A 22,803-nucleotide genomic window follows, 5' to 3' on the forward strand; every position below is an offset into this window, starting at 1 on the left:
AGACAACCACCTTTATGGGGCTAGTTACATCATAGAGTGTTGTTATCCAAAGAGAAGTCTGTACAATTTCTACTAATGGCCATAGTTTAATAATAATATTTTCAAATCTCAAAAATTGACATTTTACATTTACATTTACGGCATTTAGCAGACGGTCTCATCCAGAGCGACTTACAAAAGTGATCAGGTATTCCACTTTAAATTATTTGTTACCTGAAGATTAAAATTCTACTTTATCATTTTATTGAAATCATTCAAAGTCCTTACAGAGGATTTTAGTCAGTATTTCTAAAATAATTTGCAATAAAGAGGCATGAAAGAGGTAAGCAGGCAGAGCAGCACCAGTAGGACACTCAGCTGGGAACCGACAGCATGGCCCTTATCTAGTATTGGCTCTAACTGGCAGTTAGTGTAGGGCTCGATGCAGGCTGCATAGGCCATAGCATGAGCAATGTAGCTCTGCTCCTGCACACCGTGGAACAGGTGGGCCATGGGGCCTTTGGCGAAAATGGCTACATCTTCAGAGCCATGGGTTTCAGATGACAGAGGAACCGCTGACTGCTGTACATAACCTGTGCTACCTGAGAGAGAGAGAGAGAGAGAGAGAGAGAGAGAGAGAGAGAGAGAGAGAGAAAGAGAGAGAGACAGATATGAGACACATGAGACAATCTCTTGCTAAAAGGAACTATTGTTGAAAGATCTAAAAAGCTCCCTGGTATTGTTTTTGTAAGAATTGCTTTTTTATTTCTATTGATTTATTGCAATATCTGACTAAACCTATTGAGTAAACCTAGTCAAAGCTTCTTAGATGGAGCTTCTTGAGAGAAAATTTACTAAAGTTTACTAACTCATCTTGAAGCATTTAGAACAGGGAGGACTGGGAATAGAAAACATAGAGTACAAACCAATATTCATTTAATTCAAATAAGGACACATGAAAAAAAAATCACATTCCACTCTACATTTCTTTGATGATTGATAAAATTGTGTTTAAAAATAATGCAGAAACCCTGATCAAAGAGCAGGGAACTCTCTTAACAGTTGACACACTATATCAAGTCAATTCACTCTTAAAAATGTTTGCCCTCAATACCCGAGAGAGGAAATTTAAAATGTGTTCTCTATTCTACATCAAATTGATGGCAAAACAGTTTGTTGAAATGTTCTTGCCTGCCTTAAAATATTACTACAACTTACTATCAAAGCCCATGTAATCTACTTGTGTTTTGCATGCTTTTTTCTCCTAATAAATGATTCACCAAGATTACTTGAACTTACTTGTAATATTAAAATTAATATCTGGCCGTGTTCCATTAATAATTACATGTCCAGGTCCATTCCCATAAAGAGCAGTAGTAAAGTACTTATTATCATCACCCATTTTACTTGAAAGTCCTGTGGGACACATGAATAAAACAACAAAACTCTATTTACATAATATGAGATTATGGCTGCTTTTAACAGCACCTCTTGAAGTTTATGCCATAAATTATATTGTGATTATGCCATATCTAATACAGGTCTTATAGCATATCTATTACTAGGTTTATGCCATGTCTAATACTGGGTTTATAATATATTTAATACTAAGTTTATGTCATACCTAATACTGGGTTGCCCCTTGGTGAGCGACCACCAAAGGAAAAGACATGTGAGTGGTCTGCTGTGGCCACCGTCAAGGTGTCCAGTTCACTCGTTAACTCAGCGGCCCTTGCAATAGCCCGGTCAAACTCCACAGCCTCATGTAGTGATAACTTAGCTTCACTTGAGTGGTGACCATGATCTATTCTACCACTTGCAGTGGGGAAAAAATACAAGCACTGATTTATATAAATGCTCATTTTTCACCTGTATATAACATTAAATGTAGTGAATATGCTTATCTTCAACAAAGAGGTAAAATCCCTTAGGGTTTTTGCGAAGAATCTTTATTGCTTTTTCCATCATCTCTGTGAGAGAGGGGTCTGTATCTGGATTGCGCTCCAATTCGTACCTGGTGTCCTTGGGCTCAAAGAGCCCTACATGCATCACAGATACAAACACAGTCTATAAGACTCCTGAGCATAGCACAGACACAAACACAGACAGTCTACAACACAGCAGAGATACAGTCATAGACAGGCAACAAGAAAGTTCTTGAAATGCTTAGATACATGAAAGACCCAGAAAAACATGTTTCAATTAAAAAAAAAAAGTTGTATTTGTTTGCTTCACTTTCAGATAGATAAGTAAATAAACAAATGTATATTAAAAATATGAATACCTCTATATATTTATTTAGACTGATCTTCAATGATTGGCTGTACTGCAGTACTGGGAACATTATTGTTGAGAAAGCTTTTTATTACCCATTAAATAATCAGTGTTTCTCTCATCCACAGCATCTAACTGGGCTTTGTTCCACACATATTTGGCATTCTGAAGAAGAAGAAGAAGAAGAAGAACAACAACAACAACAAAAAGATTTCAAAAGTTATATTTTGATGGAAGGATAATGAAATAATGTTCAGGATATGGCCAAAAGGCCAATAGAAATTCAGAAAATTAATAAAAACGACACAGATTATTGCAGAGCCATGACAAATAAGAGTAGAGATTAGTCTGTACAGAAAATCTCAGGACTTTTAAATAAATTTACCTTTCTGTTTGTGAGCCACACATCAACGAGGCTTGTGTTGTCCAGTCGATCCCCAGTACTCTGGGCGTACTCAGGGTCTGCAGTGCCTTTAGGGAACATGTACTGCCTTCCCCCACCTAAAATAACCTACGCAACACACCAAAGTAATCCTGTAATTAAAATAATATAAGAGGTCATTTAGTTACCTAATAGTCATAAAACAATGGATGCAATGTTCGCCTCTTCCCTGCTGCTCTCCAGGTAGGGTACTTTGTCATAAGAGCACCACTTAGATCAGACGAGCAGCTTCTGCAGCTATGCTGTACAGCAATGATGAACTACTTTATTAATGGATAAGATCTTACATTGATGTCGGTGTTGTGCACGAGTTGGTAGGCGATGTCTTTGCAGCCTTCACCGGCGGCACTAGGGGGCAGGTTAGTGTCACTGTACCACTCTCGGTCAGCAATGTGGGCATAGTTGGCTCCAGGGGAGGCATGTTGAACACGCGTGGTAGTGACGATGCCCACAGATTTCCCTGGAAAAAAGGACCATCTTAGCTGCTTGTGATGGCCACTTTCAGGACTACGTCTTTGCTTCTTTGTGTCTGTTTTCTGCAACTTTCAGTGAGAACTGCATAAAAATATAAGCATAATCTTAATCAGCTGCAACCATAACTGTCATAGCAATAGGAGCATGGATTTTTCATAACCACAAGGAGGCAGCAAAAATGTAAACTGTACTTTAGCCTGATCTTAATCTGTAGCTGTAGAAAATGGGCTTAACACAGCAGAATTTATCTGCCCTGTCATTACTGTACCTGCTACCCTGGCCCGATGGAGGACAGATTTGACCTCATTGCCCTTGGTAGTGCTACACTGGGACCGTCGGGCGGCTGCACTGAGACCCATGGTGCCATAGATGGCCTTCACGCCACACAGATATGCTGTGGCTGTTGCTGCACTGTCTGGCATCTGCTGGTCCACAGTATAGGTCTGCACATCCATGGATGGAGCAAACAACAACCACTGGTTTAGGATGCTGATGGAAATAAACTGAACTGAGTTGAACTGAATTCATCTACATAACTAATCTAACTGTCCAAAAAATTGGCCAATGTGAACTCAGCTGAGGTGAACTAAACTGAACTCATGTAAATTAAGGTTATATAAACTGACTAGAACTGAACTCATATGAGTTAAATTGTATTAAACTGAAGTGATTCAATGGGAGGTAAAGCACCTTGGATAAAGCCACATATGGGAATGTGTCCATGGTGAGAGTGCCTTCCTCGCCTGTCCTGCCAGCCAGCTGCCCTTTCAGAATCCGTGCTGCTGTAAGTGTGGTCAATCCCATGCCTTAAATAAGTCAAGAATGGGAATGCTTCAACTCTAATAAGTTAACACAGTAGTGGGTCAACATAGTCAAAAAAACTGCTCATGCAAAAGCAACTCTAGTCCACACACACACACTCATACACACACACACACACACGGATTCCTTTTCTAGCTCAATTAGTGCAGGCTTTGTCCTGTGTGTCTAATCTAGTGCCTGCTCTAATCTGATAACAGGAAAAAGCATAATGTCAAAATCAGGATTCTCTCTTGCAAAGAGACTGCTGATGACACATGGAATCAGGAAATGAATGTAAAGAACTCTTATGTATGCTTAAGGTATGCATGCTGTATGTATGTATGCTGTAACTCTTATTGTGTACTGTATAAATAAAATGTTATTGCAATAGCAATTCATATATTAAAACACTGTTAAAAATTAAGATATTAATATCTATTAATATCCAGTCATAATGATAATATCTTTATGGACAAAGCCTGAAAACTGTCTTTCCTGTATATGAGTGGGCTGCCTAGTCTTCTGATACAGGGTTTATATGGTCAGTTTCCAGAGTAACAGACCAACCACTACAAAACCAACATGACAGCTATTCTTGCAGTATCTCTCTTCCTCCCAAAGACCACAATAAACATGCATAATAGATGTTTTATTGTGGAGAACAATATTTGAAAAAAAAAAAATTAGCACCTTTAGTGCAGTATTTAAAAAATGGCTCTTCAAAGATTCAGGATTCTGACTGTGCTGATAGTTATTAGTGTTATACAAATTGATGCCTACCTTTAATGATTTGGAATATTTTGAAATGTAACAGTGTCACGGAACGCTCGCCTCTCATAACCATGTGGTTTGGCCCGCCACGTGCAGTTGGAGGGATGTTTGTAACCACACCTGCACACACTTGCACCTTGTTTGTTTAAATGTATATTAGCTCGTGTCAAAGTGTGCAGAGTGTTGGTCATTGTTGACGTAACGTGTTAATGTGGCTGTAGCGTTTTGATGTTATTCTCGTAATTGTTAGATGTATTCGTGTTTGTTTAATGCTAACCGTTTCATGTTCATGTTCCTCGTTTGTAATACGTGTGAGTGCCGTTGTCTTTATGTGTTAATAGATGTACGTCGACGTCGCTGGAACCTGTGTGTCCTGCGCCTCGCCCTTCGGCACTCGGGCCAAACACGTTACAAACAGAGATTGGCATGAATTCTCTCAATTAACTAATGAATTAAAAAAGAAACAAAGAAATGACAGAGAAACTGTATTAACTGTGTTTTGGTTAATGTGAGATGACAAGGTATGAGAACCAAAAGATTGGGAGGTTAAGATTTAAAAATGCTAATCTTCAGTTCTAATAATATGAGACAATATTCTGACCATGTAAATACACTTTCATTGTGTAATGCTATTAATATACAAACATCTTTCAGAGCATAGAATTTTGTGAAAGAACATTGTGTTCCTTGTAATCCTTGTTGTCTAAAGGAATTTATTTGTAATTTTATGTACTACTTCAAGCAGCAAAGAAGCATTTTCATACAATTATATAAAAATTGTAAAAGTGAATTAAGGAAAATAAGACAAAGAAAATACACCTAGAATACAAAGACTACGATCTCTGCACATGAACAGTGAGCTGGCTTCTCATCTTACCTACCATCACCCAGGAAGAGGATGAGGTTCTTGGCCCGGTGAACATTAGGTTTCACAGCAAGAGCTGAGACCAGAGCCTGCTGTGCTTTCACATTCCAGAACTGGGGGTCCTGTTCTTCCTCTAAGGATTATACAAGAGGTTGTTCTTGTGATGTATCTTCATAATACAATTGCTAATATTTTTAAATTATAATTTAAGTTTTGTATAAGGTTAATACCCCTTTAGAACTGTTCCAACACTTAAACTGTTCCAACAATTAAAAAGACGGAAAAAAATTAAAAATGAAGAACTCTTACCAGGGATAACAGAAAAATATCCATTGATGAAAAGTAAAATGAATAATCCAGCTTTCAGGGTGTGTTGTACTAAAGACATTGTCTGGATACCTGGAGACATAAGCAACATGGCACATACTAGCCAAAGGGTTTTGCTGTTTATAACCATGCATCAGACCAAAGGTTGTTTAAGATTCCCAGATGGACCTTGGTGAGGCCAATGTGTATTCATCACTTATTAATCACATAGGCAAGATCTGCTTACACTTCACTGATTTCAGACATAGAGAATCACATCCTCTTCCCGAAAACCATGACCACTTCCAGCCAGCCCCACCTAAAGTCATTTCAGCACTTGGCTAACTTCTCAGGTTGTGTTTACCTGATTAATAATTAATTAATTATTAAATTAGTATTAAATTAATTATAACATTATCAAATACAAAAAGTACTTTTTTTTTTGTGCTCTGCAAACCAATGATATCTGCACAAGAGATTAAATAGGCAAACATGCTAATCCTGTCCCTAACATTTATTTGTGTACATGCTTAAATTGTCTGGCTAAATTGAGTTCACTTTTCGCTGTGAGTCTACGTATCACTGTGTGGCCATGTTCCCCCATTAACTGAACCAAATTTTTCTTTATCTAAATAGTATTTCATATTGTTACTTATTGCAGTATGTCCTAGAATCCTAATGAAGTAATTCTGACCTAACACATATACATGGTGTCTTATAATAGAAAATGTGAAGATGGCAATAACCTGATCCAAATGAGTGTGAGGGCATTCAAGTCGCATGATGGTTAAATTTGATGTTTTTCTTGGTCTGTGTGGTTTTTCTTTTTTAATTGTATGATTTTAGAAAATGCTTATTTTAAGCCCATATGTGTCATACAACTTCAGGCTGATTCCGCAACCAAACACCTCTCCCCAGATGTGCCCTCTTCACACACACATATGCATCAACACTTCAGGCATCATCATCTGAATACTGATTTCTGTTACCTGTTCCCAATCAAATACACACTTATTTAAACCAGTTGTTCACTTTTTTGCTTTGTGTTTCACTAGCCAGGTATTTCCCACACTTTTCTCCATTCCTCTTCATCAACTAATTTCCCCATTTGTCATTCCCCTTTATTTCAGGACCAGCATCTATTGATTTTATTCTTCCTTTTTTTCTCCTAGTTATTTGTTTAACTTTCTATTTTATTAATTTGGGAATAAAGGAACCCTGGTTCAAACTGGACTTGTGCTTCACCTGTGTTTGACTGAAATATCACATTACATGAAGTGAAGCAAGTCTCATCGCATTGGAAGAGGCTACTGACCGAGGGCAAACCATCAGAAGACACCAGCAGCACCCTAACCCCAGTCATCAGCTGAATGACTGTCCAGACTAGGCCCTGTGTAACGGTGAGCAGTAAGGAGGTGGAGAATGTGCAGAGAAGAGTGAGATTTATTAGGGGCAAATCCAGATTCAGAGTCGTTAGGGTAGTCCAGGGTCATAGAGCCAACATAGAGATTCCGAGAATACATGACAGCAAACAAACAAAAACACACAAAGGCAAACAGGGGAAGCAGGCTATAACAGGCTATGAAGAACTCAGAGGCTAAAAAACACAGTCAGACTAGGATACACAGAGTACAAACTTACAGATACAGGCTTTCAGACATTCATTTACATTAGCCGATGCTTTTATCCAAAGTGACTTACAATTATGACTGAGTACAACTTCAGGGTTAAGTGGCAATTTGGTAGTGGTGGGGCTTCAACCAGCACAGAGACATTCAATGAACAGCAAAGACACACAGAACAAGACAGGGTTTAAATACATGAACTTAAAAAGACAAGAAATGAGGAATAGGTGTGGAAAATCAAACAAGGGGCAGAGAAAGCAAAACTATGGAAAGGAATCAAAACACAAGACAGGGAAACCATGGAACAGGGAAGCCAGAAGGGACTAAATGTGACACCCTGAGGCACTACCCTCAACTGCCACTCAATTGCCTCTTATGCACAACTACTCATAGGGCAATTTTCTAAAGTATTCACTCACTCTAAAAAGGGTGGATCATGTGGCCATTCTCCCCTTCATCTTAATCAGGAACAGGACTGCAGTGGTTTATTCTGTACATGAATTAATTAACAGGACAATCGCTTATGATCGGTCGTCTTCTTGACAAGAAGCGCTAGCTCCTATGCCCCACACAAACAGTTCAACTCTGCACTTCTAAACCTGCCAGCGACACCTCCAACTTAATGTAGCTGGGTCGCACAACTCCTGTCTTTGGAGGAGCGTAACCAATACCCCCAAACCAACCTTTGCCTGTTCTATGGAGCTGGTGATCATAGTTGACCTGCCTGTGCTATCCATCCTCCCCTGATCTGGTTGTGTACACAGGAAGCAGAAAGTAAGAGGGGAAAGCCCCAAGTCAAAAAGGTTAGCAGCTCATCACATGCTTGCTCCCTTCTCACTTGCTCCCTCAACATGGTGGTCTCTCTTTCAGTTGCAGCCTTAATCGATTATGGAGGGCAACAAACTTTACGGACAAAGCTCTAGCCAGAGCCATGTAGATTGCCTGTATTTTCCAGTCAGCATTCTATGCACAGGCATTTGAATACCTATGGGAGAAAGAACCAACTGACATCGCACTGCACCTGTCACACTGTGCACTAGCACGCTACACACCAAAAATCTCTTCCCTTCTTATGTATTTATTTTCCTTTGTAGCTCATTGCGCTTTGTTTACCCTGGCTCTGCACTCACAATCCCTTAATGTCCTCGAAGAAACAAGATATTGTCCAGTGGTCCCATTACTGCACCTCGAATTGTCTGTGTAGTGAAATTGCCCCTTCTCACTACTATGATACAGAGACCTCAAATACTAGTCTCCCAGTCCAAGACTTGAAACACTATCAGTGCTTCAAGTTTTATACAAAATTGTATTTTATAACTATTTGAAATATGTGCACAATTATGTCTTGAAACTTCTTGCTGTTTATCTGAATGTAAAATTTAAGAAGAATAGACTAAATTTAATGTATTTGAATTGCTCAGTATATTAATGCAACGATCAAAAACATTCCATGTTAATTAACTTCATTGTGAAGGTTCACCCCTCTTGCGAATCTCTTGGTGCCTGTGCTATGTAGTTTTGTTTTCATTTTGACTCCACACAGTGATTGTGTTCCCTGCCTCTAATGTTCCACAACTGTTTTGAACCCATTTATACCCTGTATCCTTTTCCTTCATTTCAAAATCTTTTGTGTGTGTGTTTATCATCTTCAAACCTTTTGTCCATTTTACATCTTCTACGATTTTGGAGTCACTTTCCACTGTAACAAGAGTTTCCTACTGACCTGTGTTTGATCCTGCATGACGATATCGGAAAATGGGATACCTGAAAAATGTGTCCTGACATTATTTTCTTCCAAATGTCCCTGCATGAAACTGGACACGCCCTTATAAGTTTGCAAGAAAACATCTAGCTAATTATTAAAGACTCATATAATAATAGCTTTTTGCAATTTGAGGTCAATTTGACCTTATTTATTAAACCTGTATTTTTTCTATTATTAGTAATACTCATAAAATGTTATAAAAATCTTTTATAGAGAATATGATTGAATATGAACAGTGAACAGGAAATATGAACAGTCAGAAAATATGAATCATGTTAGATTTGTTTTACTACAGTTACTACATGCATTTATAGCAGAGCTACTATTGAAATACTGATGGTAGGTTAAAACATAAATGTTGTTCCAATGGCAGGTGACACTGACAACCTTTTGACATTTCCACTGGGATAAATTCTACACAGGGGTGACTAGTAAGCTGTCACACCACATACTGTATGACCAGTTAATGGGTGAAATAAACTGGTGAAGACTACTGTGCATGTCTCAACTACTCTCTTTTGTTCATGTCAAAAAAATGAATGGTGTGTCAAAAGAGGAAAGGTCACACTCTCATGAAGATAATATTACAGAAGAAGTATACTTAAGAAATTTATTTGTGGCATCATATACATTATGCATATTCAAACTATACAAAAGAGTTGTTAGAAAATGCACTTAAATCCTTATATATACACTAATATACTCATATTCATGTAAAAAGTAATATAAAAAGACATATTTGGTTGTAAATAAAATTGTAGAAACTCGTTATAAACCAAATGTGCACTGAGTACGTATTTAACTACTAAAAGTTAAAATTCAACATTTATATACCAAATATAATATCATATAACATCATATAAAAAGAATTTGTAAAAACACCTGTTCTAAGCATTCTATATCTCATCAGTCAGTAAACTGCTGTTAAAGAACTATCTATATAACAAAGACAGATGGGAAGAGAGAGAAATAGGTTAGATTTCCAAGTACCTCAAAAGTGACTTACATTGTCATCTGGTCATGCACCAAAGCAAACTGCATATGGAAATGAAGAGTCCAGACAGTGAGAAGTAGGGTCTGTGAGCCACACTTTGGTGAGGGTGAGGGGGGCAGTGGGTATAGGGCTCAAGACAGGCTGCATAGGCCATAACATGTGCTACATAGTGCTGCTCTTTGACCCCATGGAAAAGGTGAGCCATGGGGCCTTTGGCATAGATCGCCACATCCTCACCGCCATGAGTCTCAGCATCCAAAGGCACTGCTGCTTGCTGCATATATTCTTCATTGACTGGGGGGAGAACAGTCCATGAGACCACAGAAAATACATCAATACACAGTATAAACAGACACACACTACTAATCTTGACTCTTTTAGAGGTAGAATTTATAATATAGAGTTTAAAGTCTATGCATAGCTTTCCTAACCTAACAGTAACCATAACCTCAGGCATTTTTTGTCATTGAGACCTGCCAAACCTCAAAGAGCAAAATGCAAAATACACAAACAACACACACACACACACACACACACACACACACACACACACACACACACACACACACACACACACACACTTAAACACACTTACAGTAATCTACTGCTGAGACATTAGCCCTCGTCCCATTCACATGTACATATCCAGGCCCGTTAGCATACAGGATGCTTGTGAAGGGAAGTCTATCATCAGCATTCTTGGGAGCTAGACCTTAAAACAAACAAACAAGCAACACACTATAGCAACAGAGGAACAGTCACTTGACTTTGCATAACTCAAGGAGGAAGGCTAATCTAGGACCAGAGATGTTCATGAGTCACTTTTATAAGGGCAAGACAAATCTCAAGTCTCTGGAGTATTAGTCCGAGTCACTTTTCAAATCTCTGAGGTGTGAGTTAAGTCTTGAGTCTCTGGATAAGAGTCCAAGTTGAGTCTCATACATACCTAAGCATGAATTTGCCTAATACATGAACATGGCTTGTCCCGGGGAAGATAGTCATCCTCTCAATTAGAAAGGAAGGCCAGTTGCGGGTACACTATTGCTGCATCTAATGTTTACCAGCAGTACTATTTTAACAGTATTTAGCTGGACTCAGTTAAGCAAAAATCCAAGTTGAGTCTTGTTGGTTCAGTAAAAACCGGAGTCAAGTTGAAAGACATTTAAAAGATGTCAGAAGTACCAAAAATGGGGTTCCCTCGAGGTGTATTTCCACCAAACGTAAAGACGTGAGAGTGATCTGCTGTGACAACAGTGAGGGTCTCGGACTCTTTGGTCAGCTCAGATGCCCTCTGCACGGCTCGGTCGAACATCACCGTCTCTGTCAGTGCGAGCTTGGCAATACCGTCATGGTGCCCATGATCAATTCTCCCCCCTACAGGCAAAATAAGTCAGTGAATAATTAAATTGATGAAATAAATGAAATAAAATATGAAATTACAACACATTTTTAAAAATTGAGTTACATATAAAGGTGGGCATCAGAATCATATGTAAGTGATTAGTTCTTATCTTCCACAAAGAGGAAAAAGCCTTTGGGGTTCTTGCTCAGGATCTGAACAGCCTTCTCGGTCATGTCCACAATGGAAGGGTCACGTGTGCGGTTTCTGAACACCTCAAACCTCATGTCCTTGGGTTCAAACAGACCTAGAATTAGAGAATGTTTCAGAATGTCCCAAATGTCCCAAAGCAACTGCTGAGGCTCATCTATTTACAGGATACAGCTGAAATGTAAAAAAAAAAAAAAAAACAGCTAATAGTCATCATCTAACATTAATTAAATAAATAATTGTAATCTCAGCATTGTGTTCAGATTATAAAAAAAGACAGGATTAAGGCAGAACAATGCAGAGCATGAAGTTATATTACCCAGAAGACAGTCTGTGGTTCTGACATCCACTGTGTTGAGCTGCTCCTTGTTCCAAACATACCGAGCATTCCTGTCCTGAGAAGGAGCCACACAACAGATATGGTCAAAGTCAAGAGGGCAGAGATCCCTAGGCTGACCCATAAAAACAGAGTGCACAGGGAGCACACCTTCCGTGCATTCAGCCAGACCTCAATGAGGTTCTTTTTGTCCTTGCGATCTCCTTTACGCGAGGATGAGGAGGGGTATTCTGGATCTGGGGTACCTTTCGGTGTCATATACATGCGCCCACCACCAAGAATAACCTACAATGGTGAGAATGTGCTTATCAGGGATGTGCACCCTAAACCTCGTTAGGCAACTTAATGAATGTGTACAGCTGTTAAGTTCACTGTTTGGCAGAGGATTATAGTTTTACTTTTTTGACAATTGTATTTTTTGATTGTAAATAGAAGCTTCCTTGAAAAAACAGTAAAACCCAAAAGTCTGAGACCACTATCAAGAAACATAGTTTTTCAGATGAAGGGTTACACCTCCGATTGCTGGACTCTACTGTTTTTCAGTTTTCTAAAATATTGTGCTCCTAATAAAGACCATTGTAAAAAATCTCCTAATGGAGATTGGTTTTGCTGTAGTTCTAAAAACTGATCTTGTAGCAGTTTTTAATGAGATTTTGCAATGGATAAAAGCTCACGTCAATGTCTGTGTTGGTGACAAGCTGGGTGGCAATGTCGGCGCAGCCCTCTCTGCGGGCAGTAGGAGGCAGGTCTGAGTCACTGTACCAGCTGCGGCTAACTGAGTGGGCATAGGCTGCAGCTGGGGAGGCGTGCTGGACACGGGTGGTGGTCACAATGCCCACGGACTTCCCTACACACACACACACATACACCCACATGGGTCGTGGTCACAATGCCCACAGACTTTCCTACACAAACAAATACACACACCCACACACACAGTGTACCTCTTCAAGCAGCCACATTCTGTGATGAAATGACATGTTTGCACTTGTTTCAAAAAGCTTTGCCCCTGTATAAGTACACATATAGTTTTGCACTTGTTCAAATACACATATATCCCACACTCAAATTCAGGAGTTCTATGCATGCACAGACCTCACACATGCTATTTGTGGATATTTTCCACATAGAAGGATGGAAAGAGCTATGAAGAATGAATACGCCGCTGTGCTGAGGTCTTGGGCAGGTTTTTGCTTGTTTAATGGCTTAATGATAGGAAAGTGTTTTTGGCTTTAGTGTCTCAGTTTGTCTGCCTATAATTAGAGGATTCAGCTTCCTCAGACTTCCCAGTCATGTATCAGAACAAGAACAGTAACAACAGTAATCACTCACAGAAATAAAAAAATAAAAGCATAGTAGTTAGTAGTAATAAAAGCATAATAGTTAGATCTGAATTAGAGCACCGGCCACAGGTCAGCCACGCCAATATGTCTCAAAGCCAAGATGCAAGACTAAATATCATGACATTAAAGCTCCATATCGGACGCTTAGTTTTGCTGATGGCGTAATAAAGTGACGCATAGGAAAAAGAACACTGATCTGCTAAATTGTCTGTCCTGTAGATAAGGACCTATAAATACCAATTACATCAAGATGGAACATAAATACAGAGTAGAACATGAGCATCTCCTCCCATAGTGCCTAACCATTAGCTGTAATGATGTCAGCGTGAACCTTAGCGTAAACCGAAGTGTACCTTGGGCTTTGGCGCGGTGCAAGACAGAGTACACTTCGTTGCCAAAGGTGGTGTTGCATTCGTAGGGCACCGCGCTAGCACTCACTCCAACCGTCTTTGAGTTTGCCTTGACCCCGCAGTGATATGCGGTGGCAGTGCTGGCGCTGTCTGCCACCTGCTTGTCCACGCTGTAAGTCTGTGCACAACACAATGGCCTGCTGGGTCAGCTGATGAGCACGCATGTCTACAGTACACCAGCACAAACTTTTCTTTGGGCATGTGTTAGAAAACAAGCACTTAAAACACTGTGATTTGATGTGAAATACATATACTACCACTCAAACCAAATATATAGCTCTCTAATAATTTATTCTAGGGAAATACATATTTAAAATTGTCATGGAAAATGGGCAGTCACACATTTCGAGTTAAAATGAAACAGTAGCGTTAGGACATCTTCCTCCGGTTTAAATGTCATTATCTGATGTAGCAAAGTGGAACCTTTAACTAATTGCCCAAAGGTTTTAACATTGGTCTCAAACTATCACTCAAAAAATGAAAGTAATACTGAGGTTTTCCTTGGCTACTGGTCTGCATGAGACTAAATTCAGAGCTTCCTGTTTTCACCACAGGCTCAGTAAAAATAGACAACACAAATATTTTTTTTCCATATTTTTACACTCATACATATGTATGTTCAGTCATACATATACACACAGTTTGCACCTTCAGTGTCGATCTTTCACACACACACAGACACACACAGACACACACAGACACACACACACACACACACACATCTGGTGGAAGGCATAGGTTACAGGCTGAACTGTGACAATGAGTGTACGAGCTGCTGCAGGGAGCTGGAGATGGGTGGGTGTGGATGGGGTGAAATGGTGGAGCTTCAGACCTTGGACAGGGCAAGATAAGGGAACCTGTCTATGGTGAGGTCGGTCTCCTCCCCATACTGCCCCTCCATCTGCCCTCGCAGAATACGGGCTGCAGACACCGTGGACACGCCCATCCCTGCATGATAGACAGGTGGCACTATAACATGACTGACAGCCTGGTCCTACTGGCAGCCTGGTCCACTTTTATCCAAAGTGACTTACAATTATGACTGAGTACAACTTGAACAATTGAAGGTTAAGGGTCTTGCTCAAGGACCCAACAGTAGCAACTTGAACCAGAAACCTTCCAAATACAAGTCAAATACTTTAACCACTGAGCTACCACTGCCACAAGTTTCCTATAGTGAATAGAATAGTCCAGGTATATTTTTACTTTCAAATCATATTAAAAAGTTTATAGCAGTGCAGCAAGCCCTATTTACATATATGAAGCCAGACAAATGAACAGTAGATTGGCGACCCCATGGCTAAAACTTACCATCACCGACGAAGAGAACAATGTTCTTGGCTCGATGGACATGTGGTCGTAGGCGGAGCGCTTCATCCAGCGACTTCTTGGCTTGCTCATTCCAGTAGAAAGGTTCTGCTTCTCCCCCAGCTTCTAATGACCATGGCATAAAAAATAAAAAGTTGCCATAGGAATGACTGTTCTTGCTCCAGAAACAGCTGCTTTGATTCATCTGCAGAGCTACAAGGGAGGAAGAGACTCCAGCTCCAATCTGTTTTGACACGACCCAACATGACCCAACACGACCTGACCCGAGCAACCCACATTGACAGACAAGCTGTGACAGCCCCTGCCCAAGCTCCAAAATGACACTCGCCTTTCATTCACCTAAAGAGCTCCAAGAGTGAGTCCGTCTCTGGTTCCACTCCACGGTACACATGCAGGAAACATGGCTTCAAGTTAAGCCGTCGCCTACACACAATAACTTGTGAGCCTGCCATGGGGGGGGGGGGGCACCTGGTGACCCATGCATGTGAGGACAATAGTAGCTCTGTAGTCTCACCGGAGAAGATTTGCAGACTACAGCCGGTGCCCTGGAGCAGAGGAGTCAGCAGGAGGAGTAGAGGGATGGGGGTCTGGCAATAAGCCAAACACATCCTGAACCTGAGACACAGAGCGAGAGAGAGAAAGGGAGAGAGAACCAGCTCAAACACAGCCTGACGCAGGAGAGGAGTGTCTCCTCAAACCTCCAGCCCGTGCTTTTTAAGGCCAGGATAAGCTGCATGCCGGCACCCCAGCCAGCCCATAGGCATTGGGAATGGGAGAAGCAAGGGAGACCACACAAGATCGACAAGCCCCTCACTCCCACTCATTTCCAAGCGCTTGCGTTGCCATTTTTAAAGGCAGCTCTCCCCTCCCCATAAGCACATTATTGGAACTGAAATGACACTCTGATGTGGTGAATTGCTCCGCTGTGTGTTTTATGCACTCGTTGATTCACTCGTTATGCACTCGTTGACTCATATCATAACGCCGCAGTTTTTTTATTTTTCTTTATTTTTTAAAATTTTTATTTAATATATATATATTTTTTATTACCTATCCCTGTAAATGACTACAATATGTAATAGATGGCCTGTACATTATGGTGATTAGAGTAATATATAAATGCTGCCTTTCTCTCTGTCTCGCTGAGGTGGGAGCATCACCAGCGAAAAATAATTTGCAGACTAACTCAGCAAAATTGTGTGTTCTTTGTGGGGAAATAAAAGTGAATTGCATTTTTCCTCCATGAGGTAGTGGAGATTGAACGCATCATGAAAATAGAGGAGGGGGCAGAAGGGAAAAGTGGGGATAGCAAATACGGAGGTACAAAACAGCATCAGGAAACTTCTGTCAGCACTGAATCCATGACACATGGTTCTTTAGATATCACTAAACAGTGCTAAGGGATCTGTTGCCATTCCACCCTGTATATGAAGACCAAGGTATTGCTTAAAGAGAACAGCAGAGCATGCTTGCCCACATGTGATGAATACAGGGGTGAATAAAAGAAGAAATCTGAGCTTCTCCCTTTATGAGGCCCCACATGATGTGTCCACACCAAACATACTAATGTAGACAGAGAAACCTAAAACCCAGCTAGCACAGGCATGCCACATAATTGTTTTCCTGGGCTTTTCTTGGAGAAAGGATTTGAGGGAGAAGACCATGTATGTGCTAGTGATGAGATGTGGTACACGGCAGACTGATAATTCCACTGTTCGCTAAGGTTTCCTGGAATCAGCTAGTTGTCCCGTAAGATGTAAGATGGTTCTATTGATTACAAGGAATGTCATTAATGAGGGCAGAATAACTAAAGCTCTTTTTCAAATTACTCTCTAATATAGAGAGTAATTTAAGGAATAAAATATTTGTGTGTAAAGTTAGTGGTACATGTTTTTAGAGTTTTATGACCAGTGAGATAGGGGCCTGAATGAGAGAGAGAGAGAGTAAGAGTGAGAGAGTGAGAGAGAGAGAGAGAGAGAGAGAGAGAGAGAGAGAGAGAGAGAGAGAGAGAGAGAGAGAGAGACAGGGAGAGAGAGAGAGAGAGATTAAGAGAAACTGATATGCCTGAGCTTTTGATCAGTCCATTCAGCGATATCCTATGGTTTCTATGCCTGTGCTAACCTATGGTATCATAACCTCAAAAATACAGTCATGGTTAATACCATGAATTCATATCAGTGAGCTCAGATTTTTCACAGCAAAAGTTGGCTCCTTACAAACAGAACTTTCTGCAGCTGCCAGAGGGATTGTCTGGGGGCAAACAAGCAATAAAGAGACAGTTTTTCATTAAATAAAGAAACACAGAGAGACAGTAGTTTTTAACGAGCCCCATCAAATACCACATACCAGACCAAGGCTGTTTCCCATGGCCTAAACAACTAACCACTGCAATGCTTTAATGTGATCTCTTAGTGCAAAGCAGCAAATAAGGCATGTCTCATCATGTATGACAGATAAAGATACATTACATAAGGGATCTGTTTTCAATAAATAGTAATAAAACTGTGCATTTTTATAAAATGCTACCATAGTACTTGCAGTAGACGGGAACAGGAATAGACATACAAACTACAAAGAAGACCATCTTTGATCCAATTTATGTGTAGTGCCTACTGTAAAGGTGGTGATATTAAAGATGTGCCCAATTTCCATGCAAGATATGGCAGATACAGGCATGAGGACTTTCTTACCTCCAGCATCAGAGCCAGTATGTCTACAACCACACAACAAAAACAGGTAGAGTCTCAGCTTCATGGTGACCTGTTCTGCACAGGGTTGATGGGGGTTCTGGGGTCTTCTGTCTTTTGCTGTTTGACCCTCATCCACACCCCTGCCCTGAGTTCCTTCTTTCTCCTCTATCTCCCTCTGGCTTTAAAAAAAAAAAGAAGAAAAAAGTCAAACAATAGTGGCTGGCGAAGTTGTTCACCTCTGGGGAGTGATTAGGCAATAAATTAATTATGTTGATGTGTGTTTCTCTAGTGAATTTCAGTTGAGTTTTTCAGTTGAGTTGAGTAAAGAGAGAGAGAGAGAGAGAGAGAGAGAGAGAGAGAGAGAGAGAGTGAAAGACAGGAAGAAAGACAGGGAGAAAGAGAATGTAGCATTAGTAGGGAAGGAAATAAAACTGTTTACATATTTCCACCTCTTTGGGTATTAGAAAATATCTACAGACTTTAAAAGTACATACAGCCTTCCTCCCAGTATTCTGTAACCACCTGGGAGAGCCACTAGGAGATCTCACCCTCAGTTAGTGCCCTCCTGAATGGGAGATCTCTGCCTCAGTTACTACGCTGCTGACCAAAAGATCTCTCCCTCAGTTACTACCCTCTTGACCAGGACATTTCTCCCTCAGTTACTTACCTCCTTGCTCAGAGCTTCTCTGGATCTCTACTGGACCCCAGTGAAAAGAAGATAGATTACTGCATTCTCTGGGCCATGTTCAGAGGAGATGGACAGAAGGAAGGGCTTGCAGAGACATGTTAGGGTCAAAAAAGGCAAATGGTTTCACCATAGCTGTGAGAGAATCATGCCCTGTGTTTGTGTGTGACTGTGTGTGGGTTGTGTGTGCTAGGGGATGAACACACAAAGTGCATCTTCTATAAGAAGTCCATAAATTCTTTAAATGTTCTCTGACAATTTCTTTTGTAGACAGTATATTGTTAGTATAGTGGACAGTATTTCCACCTGCCAAGTGGAAAAGCAGGGGTCAATTCCATGATGGCAAGTTTAGAGAATTTTCCTACAGTGATCAAGAAAGTTAATCTTGTCTTATTAGATGGCTCACTTTAAATATAAAAACTATCAGAAGAGGAGCCTCCTAATGACATATAAGGACAGAATGAGTTTCAGTTTTCATCCTTTGTCTCTGAACTCCAGCTCTTGTACTTTAGCACTTTACTTCCAGTCACTGAAATTAAACAATGACTATAAAATTAAAGTGCACATTTATATTAAAGGTATGTATATCCAGATCAGGTGAATGGTGTTGGATGTACAGCACATTTATACACAATCTTTCCATAGTAGGGGACCACAAATAATTAGATGATTGTTTCTTAGCCAACTGTGTATTGTTGCATCATTATCTCTTTGGTTCATTCGCAAAGAGAACAAATGTCTGGAATTTACCTGTGCATTTGCATCTGGAGCCAGTACTGCTGTTGTCACAACATGGCAACCAAAGAGCTGTTAATGGCAATAAAAAAGGCTGAAGTAATCAGAAACAGGAGTATGACATTGGGTGTGGTAGCATCAACTGTTTAAACATAGTTTGACAATGTTTAAAGGCTAGCTTAGAAATGGCAAACATCCTGGCAGACCACAGACAGCCACGGTAGGGGTGACTGGAAAATACTTTGATATGTGAAGAGAGAAAGAGAGGGGAGAGAGATGGAGAGAGAGAGAGAGAGAGAGAGAGAGAGAGAGAGAGAGAGAGAGAGAGAAAGAGAGAGAGAGAGAGAGAGAGAGAGAGAGAGAGAGAGAGAGAGAGAGAGAGAGAGAGAGAGAGAGAGAAGTCTCTAAATACACACTTAAGATGAGTTGAGTCATAACCTAGGAAACCAAGATGGTGCCACTTCAGAACAACAAGGGGTTTGTTTGTTTCCAAGGTTGCTGGCTAGATAATACACTTGCCCTAATTTAGATGTTTTTATGGACAGCACACCAGTCTGGGTTTAAATACAGGTACTCAAAACAAAGAATCTCCACATTTGGTACGAAACTATAATTCAAATGAGTAATTTAGCATCAAATTAAAATTCCAAAATGTCCTTCTTACTCACGCACATGCACACACACATTCACAAACAGATCTAGCTCAAACATCTTGAAGTACATAGTATGTGTCAGAAGTTAAGATGACCCAGTGTAATGAAAATAAGAAAGTGAATAACCTGGATAACCTGGTTCTTTATAGCTTTAGATTTCCTCAAATTATGATTCTGAGTCACTGATAAAATGAGGTGCACTATGCACTGCAAAGCTGCTTCTGTAACATGATACACATTAAACTCCCACAAATTAACAAAGATGAAAGATATATAAAAAATCTTTCAAAGTCAAGTACATGTCAGAGGAGAGGCAGTGGGAGCTGACCTTTCCACACATTGTAATAAAGCTTGTGTAGGCAGCAGGAGAGGGGCAAACGACTGCCCCTAGGGGCAATTCTGCACCTTTAGGGAAGTTCACCTTCAGAACAATGGGGCCTATCTCTTCAGAAAACATCTGTGTCTGTGTCATGGTTTGGAGCACTGAACTACTTTTATTATTAATAATAATAATAATAATAATAATAATAATAATCAATACATTGTATTTATATAGCTCTTTTTCAAGGACCCGAAGATGCTTACAATAGTCAGCACAAAAGATAAGACATTGATAGACATTAAACAGAACATATACAGTATACAGAACATTTACAAATAGCAATTACACTTTTTTGATGATCAGAGAATGGGCAGGAATGAGAAGTGTGACCTTAATATGCCTTTTATTGGCTTGTTAAACAGTAAGCATTCATCTGTGCATTAAGCATGAATGTAGTAAGCTTGGAGTGAATTAGACTAAATTTGGGCAATTGTCTAGGCTTCGTGTTTAATACAATTGTCTTGCTAGTCTGTATGTGGTGCAAATAAATCTGGGAATCTCACAGAGAAATGGGAAACAGGAAACAGACAAGAAAATTCCTTTTGTTCCAGTGGGCTTCTTACTCAAACAAACCAAAGGGAGACTGTTTAGAATATGTTTAAATAACATAAAATTCCATTCGTTTACCATTTTTATTTAGCAGGGGGGACCATGAATCATTGAGGAACAGGAAGAAAAACCACAATATGCAGAACAACCTCTGAGCTGTCTTCTTTCTCTAAGCTTGCCTGTATGCTCTGTCTGTGTATGTAAACTGAGGCTTTGGGAAATCTCCTCTGTTTGTAGGGACAGGGAAACATAAGCATAACCTCGTTGTACCTACTCTCAGCCACACCTCACTGTCTGTCAATGGTGCATTTTTTGAGGGCTTCACTTCTGACTATTCCTCCAGCTGGTGGATGTGGGAGGACTGGGAGGAGTGGGAAGGGTCTCACATGTGGCCTCACTGAGCCATATCAGAAAGATGGTTAAAAGCATGTTCACTTATAATGTCCCAAAGTAAACAAGTAAACACAAAATGCAGTTTTATTATTAAAGGGAAAAAAATCCAAACCTACATGGTCCTGTGTGAAAAAGTGATTGCCCCCCCTGTTAAAACAAATTAACTGTGGTTTATCACATCCTTAGAAAGCTGAGTTCAATTTCTTTAGCCACACCCAGGCCTGATTACTACTACACCCATTCTCAATCAAGAAATCACTTAAATAAGATTTGCCTGACAAAGTGAAGTAGACCAAAAGGTCCTCAAAAGCTAGACAGCATGCTGCAATCCAAAGAAATTCAGGAACAAATGAAATATTAAGTAATTGAGATCCATCAGTCTGGAAAAGGTTATAAAGCCATTTATAAAGCTTTGGAACTCCAGAGAACCACAGTGAGAGCCATTATCAACAAATGGCAAAAACATGGAACAGTGGTGAACCTTCCCAGGAGCGGCCGGCCGACCAAAATTACCCCAAGAGCGCAGTGACGACTCATCCAAGAGGTCACAAAAGACCCCACAACAACATCCAAAAAACTGCAGGCCTCACTTGCCTCAGTCAAGGTCAGTGTTCATGACTCTACCATAAGCCAGAGACTGGGCAAAAAGGGCCTGCATGGCAGAGTTCCAAGACGAAAACCACTGCTGAGCAAAAAGAACATAAAGGCTTGTCTCAGTTTTGCCAGAAAACATCTTGATGATCCCCAAGACTTGTGGGGAAATACTTTGTCGACTGATGAGACAAAAGTTGAACTTTTTGGAAGGTGTATGTGGCATAAAAGTAACAAAGCATTTCAGAAAAGGAACATCATACCAACAGTAAAATATAGTAGTGGTAGTGTGATGGTCTGGAGATGTTTTGTTACTTCAGGACCTGGAGGACTTGCTGTGGAACCATGAATTCTGCTGTCTACCAAAAAATCCTGAAGGAGAATGTCCTGCCATCTGTTCGTGACCTGAAGCTGAAGCGCACTTGGGTTCTGCAAGCAGGACAATGATCCAAAACACACCAACAAGTCCACCTCTGAATGGCTTAAGAAAAACAAAATGAAGGCTTTGGAGTGGCCTAGTCAAAGTCCTGACCTGAACCCAATTGAGGTGCTATCGCATGACCTTAAAAAGGTGGTTCATGCTTGAAAACCCTCCAGTGTGGCCGAATTATAACAAATCTGCAAAGATGAGTGGGCAAAAAAGCACCGCAGCGCTTTAAAAGACTCATTGGCGCTTATCGCAAATGATTGATTGCAGTTGTTGCTGCTAAGGGTGGCCCAACCAGTTATTGAATTTGGGGGTCAATCACTTTTTCACACAGGGCCATGTAGGTTTGGATTTCCCCTTTAATAATAAAAACCTTCACTGTAAAACTGCATTTTGTGTTTATTTGTGTTATCTTTGTCTAATATTTAAATTTG

The 22,803-nt window shown here is 40.2% G+C and overlaps 2 protein-coding genes across 2 annotated transcripts; both read right to left on the bottom strand.

Annotated features, from left to right (window-relative positions):
- Positions 1-142: 142 nt before the first annotated feature.
- On the bottom strand, positions 143-6,037 carry alpi.2 (alkaline phosphatase, intestinal, tandem duplicate 2). The gene is made up of 11 exons (XM_035523274.1): positions 5,916-6,037; positions 5,623-5,739; positions 3,860-3,975; positions 3,438-3,612; positions 2,983-3,155; positions 2,639-2,764; positions 2,349-2,418; positions 1,884-2,018; positions 1,604-1,795; positions 1,279-1,395; positions 143-581 (listed from the first exon to the last, which is right to left on the bottom strand). Exons 1-11 carry the CDS (start codon positions 6,022-6,024, stop codon positions 289-291), a joined length of 1,623 nt encoding a protein of 540 aa, XP_035379167.1. The 5' UTR covers positions 6,025-6,037; the 3' UTR covers positions 143-288.
- A 4,267-nt stretch (positions 6,038-10,304) lies between these two features.
- Positions 10,305-20,660, bottom strand: alpi.1 (alkaline phosphatase, intestinal, tandem duplicate 1). Its single transcript, XM_035523280.1, has 11 exons — positions 20,585-20,660; positions 15,247-15,354; positions 14,768-14,883; positions 13,879-14,053; positions 12,857-13,029; positions 12,333-12,467; positions 12,165-12,240; positions 11,810-11,942; positions 11,479-11,672; positions 10,892-11,008; positions 10,305-10,590 (listed from the first exon to the last, which is right to left on the bottom strand). Exons 1-11 carry the CDS (start codon positions 20,658-20,660, stop codon positions 10,313-10,315), a joined length of 1,581 nt encoding a protein of 526 aa, XP_035379173.1. The 3' UTR covers positions 10,305-10,312.
- Positions 20,661-22,803: the final 2,143 nt, after the last annotated feature.

Source organism: Electrophorus electricus, chromosome 26 (assembly GCF_013358815.1).
Source record: "Electrophorus electricus isolate fEleEle1 chromosome 26, fEleEle1.pri, whole genome shotgun sequence".
Lineage (NCBI taxonomy): Eukaryota > Metazoa > Chordata > Actinopteri > Gymnotiformes > Gymnotidae > Electrophorus > Electrophorus electricus.